The sequence below is a fragment of the Octopus bimaculoides genome, chromosome 5 (genome assembly GCF_001194135.2).
Source record: "Octopus bimaculoides isolate UCB-OBI-ISO-001 chromosome 5, ASM119413v2, whole genome shotgun sequence".
In the NCBI taxonomy this organism is placed as follows: domain Eukaryota; kingdom Metazoa; phylum Mollusca; class Cephalopoda; order Octopoda; family Octopodidae; genus Octopus; species Octopus bimaculoides.
In genome coordinates, this window is record NC_068985.1 from 33,825,503 (window position 1) to 33,834,909 (window position 9,407).

The following is a 9,407-nucleotide window of genomic DNA, read 5'->3' on the forward strand; positions in this document are numbered from 1 at the left end:
TGGCCGTTGCCAGTACCGCCTGACTGGCTTCCGTAGGATTTTCGAGCGAGATCGTTGCCAGTGCCCCTGGACTGGCTTGTGCAGGTGGCACATAAAAGACACCATTTCGAGCGTGGCCGTTGCCAGTATCGCCTGACTGGCCTTCGTGTAGGTGACACGTAAAAGCACCTACTACACTGAGTGGTTGGCGTTAGGAAGGGTATCCAGCTGTAGAAACTCTGCCAAATTTAGATTGGAGCCTGGTGTTGCCATCCGGTTTCACCAGTCCTCAGTCAAATCGTCCAACCCATGGTAGCATGGAAAGCGGACGTTAAACAATGATGATGATGATGATGATGATGAAAATCAAAGAAAATATATAAACAATGTTAATCAATAACATTGTTTTTAATCAATAATATTGCGCACCATATCTTTTACATAAAAAATTATTCCTACTTCTAATATTAACTACTATATTTATTGGTATTTTCTATTTAAATATTATTTTACTCTATGTATTATATATCTCAGTGTATAATATGCCCTAGAGTTCAATGCCTGAATGCAGTCTCTAAACACACCCTGTAAACTGCTACTGTGTGTTAGAGCTCATTACACAATAAGTGAATGGTTATTTCCAGAGCAAGTATAACTGTAATAACCCATAGATAATTTCAGTTGAACTTTCAGCTTGAACAGCTGTCATCCATTGGAATCAGTCAGCACATGCACAACCACTTCTATATGCTAAGCATATACTAGCACTTAAAACACCTTGCCATACAGAAAAAAAAATGTTTTCAATGTCCTTCACATCACAGTAAATGCTAATAACCTGAGATCAGTCTCCTGTCTACCATCTGGGTGGAGGCATACAAAGTAACTTGAGTGTTTTATTTTTTTGATACTGGCTCTGATTCATTTAACCCCTTCCCCGGCGACTTCTTTTGGAGAAAACCTTTCATTTTCAGACAAATATATATTTTTTTAATCAGACAGGCTTGCACTCTCATCTGATGTATTCAAGCCTCTAATAGAAGATTCATACGTTTTGTCATATTCTAAGCTCAACATCTGGGTGTAATTTGTAAAAAAGAGAAACACAAAAACCGAGAAATGCCGAGAATTGACATATAAACTCGTCTGTGGCTGTTTTTGAAATTATGTTTTGGATGAGTTTACTCGTCGCACTCAGAAAAAGAGAAATTGGTGAAGACAAGTTGACTCATCTTTGCTGGGTAAAGAGCTAATGTATTTATATTTGAATTAAAACCTTCCATTGTAAATATTTGTAGGAACCTTTTGTTAACTTATGTTTCAACAACATAATAATGAAAACGTTATTTTACTAAATGCCTCCAAATTCTTGAATATTTTGAAAATAAATTCTTTACTAATTTGGTCACAAAACAAAAAAAATTGAAGCGTAAATGAAATATGTTAGTTTGCAATGCTGAGAGAAAATAACTAATTTCAGAAAGTACCATTTAGTCTTTGATGAACAATCACTCAAAACACTACACATTCGCTCACCTCGTGGCAAGCTAACATATGACATTTTTTGCTTGCAGACAATCAGGTTTCTTGAATTCTAGGGATTAAATATTTTCTTAGAACAAACATACAACATATATGTAGTGCTACCATTTTTTTAGAAGAAACTATAGAAATCCTATTTATATAGAGATTTTAACATTTTCCTAAAACTTTATCAATTAAAAATTGATCTTAACATTTCTTCCTTGAAAACCTTTCATAGTTACTATGAATACTTTCACATTACTGACTTCATTAAAAATATTAAATTTTATTTAGTAATAAGTATTCTCTTTTTCCCAGTTTATACAGAAGGTAACATAGATTATAATACAAGATAGACAAAAATCAATATAATTGCCTCTGAAAATTAATTTAGAATCCTTTTTTTTAATACAAACTTAGGTTTACGAAAATTTTTAAATCATTTACTATGTATTTTTCCATGAATATTTAGCATTCATCCACACAATATTCATGTAAGACAAGCAAGAAGAATATCTGAATCTTTCAACTGTGTTTGTTTTGAAACTAGAAACCATTTTAATTAATTATTTAGCTTTGCATTAGACAACAATATCATAGAGCTATTACATTTTTGTTACAAAACTATTCCTATTTTTAATTTTAATACTACATTTATATATATTTTCTATTCAAATGTGTTTATCCAAATGTTTTCCCACCCAATAGAAAACCATCTTATACTCCAGGTGTGAAATGTTGGGAAAATGTATTATATATTTTTAAAATGTTTTGTAATATAAAGCAACTATATATCAACAAAGCTTACGTTGTTATTTTTCTATTGCAGTAGCTTTTCCATTTATCCATTTTTTCAAGACAAATGAATGTAGTAGAACCAGCGTTGTTAGCCTTGAGGAACTCAATGCAGCGGCGAGCTGTATCAATGGTGTCAACTAAAATATTGTCAAGAGCACCACAAGCAGTTGAAATGGCACAATCAAATTTGCTATCAATTGCACCTAGATCACCCTGTTAAATATATATATATATAAAAAAAAATTGTTGGAATTAATTATTAAACAAACATCAGAAAAGATAAGAAAAAAAAAACAATGTAAAAATCAACAAAAACAACCAAGATAGTCATTGAAGAGGAACTGAAATGCTGTAAAATCAGAAGTCATGGGGTGCCAAGATTTAAGTCAGCATTTATCCAATCACCAATAAAAAAAAGTCCTATTGTAAATATGTTGAAGCAACTTCTTTTCACATCTGAATACAGGCAGATATATTGATAACAGTAATATCATCAACATTTTAGCATCCACTTTTCCATGCGTGCATGGGTTACACTGAGTTTATCAAGACAGATTCTCTTCAGCCAGATGACCTTCCCGTTGTCAACACATACCAAGGTAATATTGCCAGACATGTTTTCACAGAATATTGGAAATGAATGAGTCATTGACAACAATCATGTAAATGTTAAGACAAAGAGACAAATACACACATATACAAAAGGCATCTTTCAGTTTCCATCTAGCAAATCTACTAAAAAATTTTTAGTCAGCCTGAGGCTATAATTGAAGACACTTGTTCAAGATGCCATGCAGTGGGACCAAATCTGAAACAATGTGGTTGGGAAACAAACTTCTTAACCACACAGACACCTTCACCCATATAGAGCCATGCATGTGCTGATAATAATACAATGAAAATTATTAAGGCCTAAGAAGAATGAAGAATAACATCTCAGTTTGTTTTTTTTTAATGGTATACCAAATTCTTAATTATATTGATTATTATCCTGTTATGTGAAGTGAGGCTTGAAATTACCTATAAACTGTGAAACCACAAACCAAAATATTCATTTATCATTCTCAGAAAATCGAAGAATATTTATGTTTATTTATTAAAACTTAATCACCTTATCCCAAGCAACAGCTGCCAACTTTGGAAAATAAAAGTTTAATATATACAATCATATAAAAGTTGATGCATGCTATTTTAAAGTAGCAGTTAATGAAGTGATAATTTAAAGCTTCACACACATAATTTGCAAGTGTGTGTGCATGAAATGTCTCATTTTTAAATATAGTGGAAACATTAAATTAAAAACTGAACAGTAACAGACATTCAACAGCAGAAATATTAAATAACTCAAAAACATGCTTACCAATCTGCCTAAAATTCCAGGAAGTTTCCCTCTTCGCTTCTGTTCCATTAAAGTAGACAAAACCCTCCCTTTGCTCTTGGCTGATTGCATGGACCTCTTCATTTCTTCAATTTTCAAACGAGCATTTCTTAACTTCAAACACAAAAAGGTAAGATGTCATTAAACATTTCAAAACATATCATCATCACTGAACGTCCATTGTCTAAGCTAGTATGAGCTGGACAGTTTGACCAGGGTTGGCAACCTGGAAGGCTGCACCAGATTCCAGTCTGATATGACACGATTTCTACAGCTGGATGCCCTTCCTAACAGCAACCACTTCAAGAGTGTAATGGATGCTTTTATATACCACCAGCATGGGTGTTATTTGTGTGATACTAGTATCTGCCACAACTGCGATTTTACTCAGCTTGATAGGTCTTCTTCTCAAGCATGTCATAATGCCAAAGGTCTTTGGTCATTGCCTCTGTGAGGCCCAACACTTGAAAGGAGCTTTTCACATGCCACCAGCACCAGCCACTTTGCCTCTATGAGGCCCAATGTGTGAAAGGTGCTTTTTACGTGTCACCAGTACAGAGATGATAGATACTAATATTCATTTTATTATAGTTGTTATATTTTAAGAAATAATAACACACCAATTTCTTTTATATATCTAGTATGCTATGTAACACCTTTCTATTAATAAAGTATGAATAAATGAAAGAGAGATGGGTAGAAGAATGCTCTGATCTGCTGGAAATGTTTGAAACCAATGAAAACGTTTTTGTGAGTTTTTTGTTTGATCTTGTTTTTCCTAGTCTCGTGCAGTGGGTAAAAGTGACCAGAGCTTTATGATCTGGAAACGAAGTCTCAATTCATGAAACGAAGTCACACCTCTTCTCCAAGATTGGCACATCATCATGGTAACTATATTTTGGGATAACTAGGACATGATTTACTAGAATGTCGCTGTACCATAAACGAGCAGTACATTGAGACACTCAAAAAGCAATTAAAGAAACCATTAGGAGGAAGAGACCAAACAAAAATCTGAACCCAATCCACATGCATCATGACAACGCATGACCACACACACACATCTTTGACAACAAAAAAAAAAATAGCAATCAGCCAAACGGGCATTGATCCAATGGACAGACTTCAAGGACAATTTGATGACACAGGTGAAAGTTGCTGTGAAATAGGCACAACAGTGCACACCTGAATTTTTTCCAAGAGAATTTGAAAGCCATGATCAAGAATGGCACAAATGCATCACTTGTGATGGAGATTAGGCTAAATAATACCATTGTTTTGAGGAAGAGTTACTTTACCAGCTCGTGCAGTTTGAACAAACTTTCTCAGTTAATAGACAAGTTATGCCCACCTTTGCATTATTTTCAGTACAACTGTATGTTTGTGTGCGTGTGTTTAAACCTTTAATTTAACAACTGTAAAGTTGCCTGGTTTCCCTACACGATTGACAGATTTACAAAAACTAACAATACCTTTAGAACATTGATATATTTGTATATTTAATTTCTTTAAAAAGAACAATATCTTAAAAAGCTTTCCTTGAAAACATTTTATAATGTTATGAAAGCCATTAGATTAAAAACTGAAAACTCCAACAAGTAAAACTAGTATTTAATGTATAATTTCATAAAACAAATAACTTATCCTTTATATTACATAATTATATGCATGTTAACAGTATAAGATATGAATCTTCTGTCAAATTTCAATTTCCTTTTGTCTAATCTCAAAAAGCTATTGATTACTGTGTAGTAATGCAGCTAACTCCCTAAAGGATTACTGTTTTTACAGACTTGCTCTCATGTTCATTTTACAAAGGTTTGATTTTTATTCAAAACCTGTTTATAGATTAGAGTGAAGTATAATAAAAATTATTTTCTCCTTCACTAAATTTTACCTGTTCTGAAGAATTCTTTTCTGATTCTGTAGCTTGTTCCAATTCTTTTTTGCTTTTTTCAAGATTTTTCTGAATAGTGGGAAGTTTTTGTTCCATATCTTTAATTTGACTAAAAAACATGAAAATTAAAAATTAGAAATACCAAATACATCAATTTCCTTTTCACAATGCAACTTTTTATAATGCAACATTATATTTCAATGTTTCATAAGTTTTATTATATTCTTCAAACAATATTTTAGAAATTTAATGAAACTATTCCAGATCAGTCTAAAAACAAAGGATATGTTTTTCTGAAACAACTAAAGTTAGTATGCAATAGTTATCAATACAACAACACATACATTAACTCATTTATAGAGAAAGGAAGGAATTTTTTAATACACAAATATGTTAAATTTGCTGTTATCCTCCTTAAGTTAATAAAACAAAATTTTTAAAGAGGTATCTACAAAGAAAAGCAAAATACAATAAAACAAGCTTATTCAAAATATCCTGTTCACCTATTATCACCAAATGAACTTCTGTTATCAACCTCCCAGTGTTCACTTACTCCTCATTGTTCAGCAACATCAATTTTTGTCAATATATTAATAGAACAAATAACCCAGCATTAAAAGAAAATAAGTGAATATTTTTCAATATGGTATTAAAGCAGAGAACTTAGAAGAGTACATAATTAACATTTAACATCCTCTTTACATACTGGTATGGGCTGAACAGATCATCACAGTCCAGTTCAGTTCTCATTCAAGGTTACTACTCTCATAGAATTGGCCATGGGCCACATCTAGCTTGTGTTTTCTTTTGACATGATACCTACAGTTGGATGCTATTCCTAGCACCAACCACCTGACAAACCTAAAAAGTTATCTTGACCTTACAATGTCTATACTCATTTCCCAACCACTTTACAGATGGCAATAGAGGCATTTTATCATAGTCCCAGCCCTAGTGAAGTTGCTTTGTACCCTGCAAGACAAAAGGACATCTTCACTGCACTACGTTGAGTCCATTCACTCAAGGACAGGTGATCAATAATTAGGATAGCAGACAACTGCAAAAGACGGACTACAGTAAGAGAGGAAACAGATTATGAGAGGAAAAGATTGAGTGGAGTGATAGTCAAGAAGAAAAAATGGAAGCATGCTAGGTGAGTAAAGAGACACAACAGAAAAAGATGATGATGACTATTAGATAGATTTTTAAAATCTACTAAATTGTTAATATTACACTTGAATGACTGTTAATTGTCTTTAGATTTGTCCAAAGAAGATTTTATAAAAATTGATATTAACCTCTGGCGATCTTTTAGAGTGCTTGTGGCCTTACTCAAGTTCCTTTGCAGTTCATTTAATTTTGATTGCTCATTTTGTTCGTTGCTAAGATAGATATCCAACTCTGATTGGGCAACATTATACTATTAAAAAACAAATTGGAAAATATACTTAGATGATTAATATAACTTTTGAATTTTGATATTCAGTGGCTAATCATGGAAAATTTAAACTTCAATTCAATAAATTAAATATAATAAAACTAAAGATTATTGTTGGATGTTGTTGAAGTTTTGGACAAGAAGGAAATAAAAAATTCATTGCTTATTTATAGAATTAATTCAAAAATGAAGAGAATGCAGCATTTCATTTTATGGAATATCATTTCAAAGAATAAATATATCTTGATTGACAAAAATAAGTAAATTTATTTAACTAGTATTTTGTAGAAGGGTTCTATGCACCAACAAGGAATGAATTTACATATTCTACCTGTGACTTGCTCTCACTGACTGACTTTTGCATTCCTAACAATTGTTCTTCTTGCTTGTCTTTCTCTTCTTGCAGATCCTAAATTCAGAGTTATTTAAAGATTAGAATGAAAATATGAATAAACAAAGCAAAATAAGTGAAAACATTTAAAATAAATCACAGAAATGTACTTTTGATAGTGCTGAAATACATAGGAAACCACTGCAACTATTTAACTTTATGAAATTATTAGAGAATCATAACTGGTTGTAAGGTTGACAGAAGTAGATAAGAAAAAATACTTCCTATCAAAACAAAAGTATATTGTAATCAAATGGAAAATATAAATTCTGTTAATAAGTGATATTTTCCACTAAAACTCAAAAAATGTTCACCTTGGTTTCAGTTTTCAAACTTTTCATCACTTCTTGAACTTTTTTAACCTCTTCTTTCTTTTTCGCTTCAAGAGTTTCCAATTTCTTATTTAGATCAACCAAAACTTTTTCAGCCTCTTCTGGAATTGATTTGAACTCTCCAATCTAAAAATATTTTTTTAAATATAACCAAAAAACATTTTCAAAAAATTTAGATAGTAAAAAAATTTACTGATTTTGTTATTACGAGATAAACTTTTAAATTTATTTCATAAAGAAAAGTTTTGATAAGGAATTCTGTGTGCTTGTAAGCCAGGCCAGTTGATTAGCCAGAATCCTATGCTAACTCCCATAACAACACACAGATAAAAGAAATTTTCCTAAAGTAGAATAACTTTTCATTAGAAATATTCAGATGACAAAACTCATTCACAAATAGACAAGTAGTTAACTAAAATAGATAGGCAAACTATCCTGCCAATAACTATGGAAAAATAAATAAGAGAATTTCAGGTTATAAAACATATTTGAAATAAATAGTGTATTATTTTTAACCCTTTAACGTTTAGACTGACCAAAAGCGGCCGAAAATTGTAGCCCTTTATTTGTTTGAACTGACCAAATCTGGCTGTATCTGATTCCTCTACAAAAATCACTAAAAAATAAAGATATCACATTATTGAAGTCTCATAGTTTTGAGATAAAGCAAGATAAAGCCTTTCCCACCTTTATTCAAGTAAAAATATAGTGAAATTTTTGAGACGTCTTGGTTTTTTCAACGTTTGAAGACAAGTGTATATCTTAGTTTCTAATGATATGGCATCAGAAGTAACAATTCCAACTTCAAAGGTTTTACTCTTGATGATGTACAAAATATAAACGGAAACAACAGTGATTTGCCTTCGGACAAATCATATTGACATTTATGAATCTTCATCAGAAGAAGATTTTGATAATGAAAATGATGAAAATGATCTTGCAAACATTCCGGGAACATGGTTGAAGATTATTACATCAACCACAATTCCCGATTGCACAGAAAATACTGATCCACAATACAGTCTGCCTCATAATGCTCAACCATTGAGCTATTTGTTTTTATTTTTACCGAAAAGTTGTTTTTGAAACTGTTGTGGAGGAAACAAATATGCTCAAAGCATAATTTCTATTCATGGAAAACCTGATCCACTATAACAGCCAACTGATACTGCGAGCTTTCTTTACTATAAACATTATGGTAGATATCAAGCAGCTTACTCAACTGAGGAACTACTGGAATCCTGATATAAGGTATGGTGATCCATATATCTCCAGTATTATGTCTAACAATAGTTAATTCATATATGAGCGTGGCCGTTGCCAGTACCGCCTGACTGGCTCCCGTAGGATTTTCGAGCGAGATCGTTGCCAGTGCCCCTGGACTGGCTTGTGCGGGTGGCACATAAAAGACACCATTTCGAGCGTGGCCGTTTTCGTGCGGGTGACACGTAAAAGCACCCACTACACTCTGAGTGGTTGGCGTTAGGAAGGGCATCCAGCTGTAGAAACTCTGCCAAATTAGACTGGAGCCTGGTGTTGCCATCCGGTTTCACCAGTCCTCAGTCAAATCGTCCAACCCATGCTAGCATGGAAAGCGGACGATGATGATGATGATGATGATGATGATTGTTAATGTAAAAAGCCACAAGGTACGTCCACCACCAGAGGAC

The 9,407-nt window shown here is 32.7% G+C and overlaps 1 protein-coding gene across 1 annotated transcript in view; it reads right to left on the bottom strand.

The window, feature by feature from the left end:
• Positions 1-9,407, bottom strand: part of LOC106869168 (structural maintenance of chromosomes protein 4) — a 45,128-nt gene that overhangs the window by 21,972 nt on the left and 13,749 nt on the right. Inside the window, exons 10-15 of the mRNA XM_014914784.2 lie at positions 7,720-7,863; positions 7,346-7,423; positions 6,875-6,996; positions 5,577-5,685; positions 3,662-3,793; positions 2,312-2,514 (exon numbers count right to left, since the gene is read on the bottom strand). Coding sequence (XP_014770270.1) covers positions 2,312-2,514; positions 3,662-3,793; positions 5,577-5,685; positions 6,875-6,996; positions 7,346-7,423; positions 7,720-7,863 — 788 coding nt within the window. The remainder of the gene's footprint in view (positions 1-2,311; positions 2,515-3,661; positions 3,794-5,576; positions 5,686-6,874; positions 6,997-7,345; positions 7,424-7,719; positions 7,864-9,407) is intronic.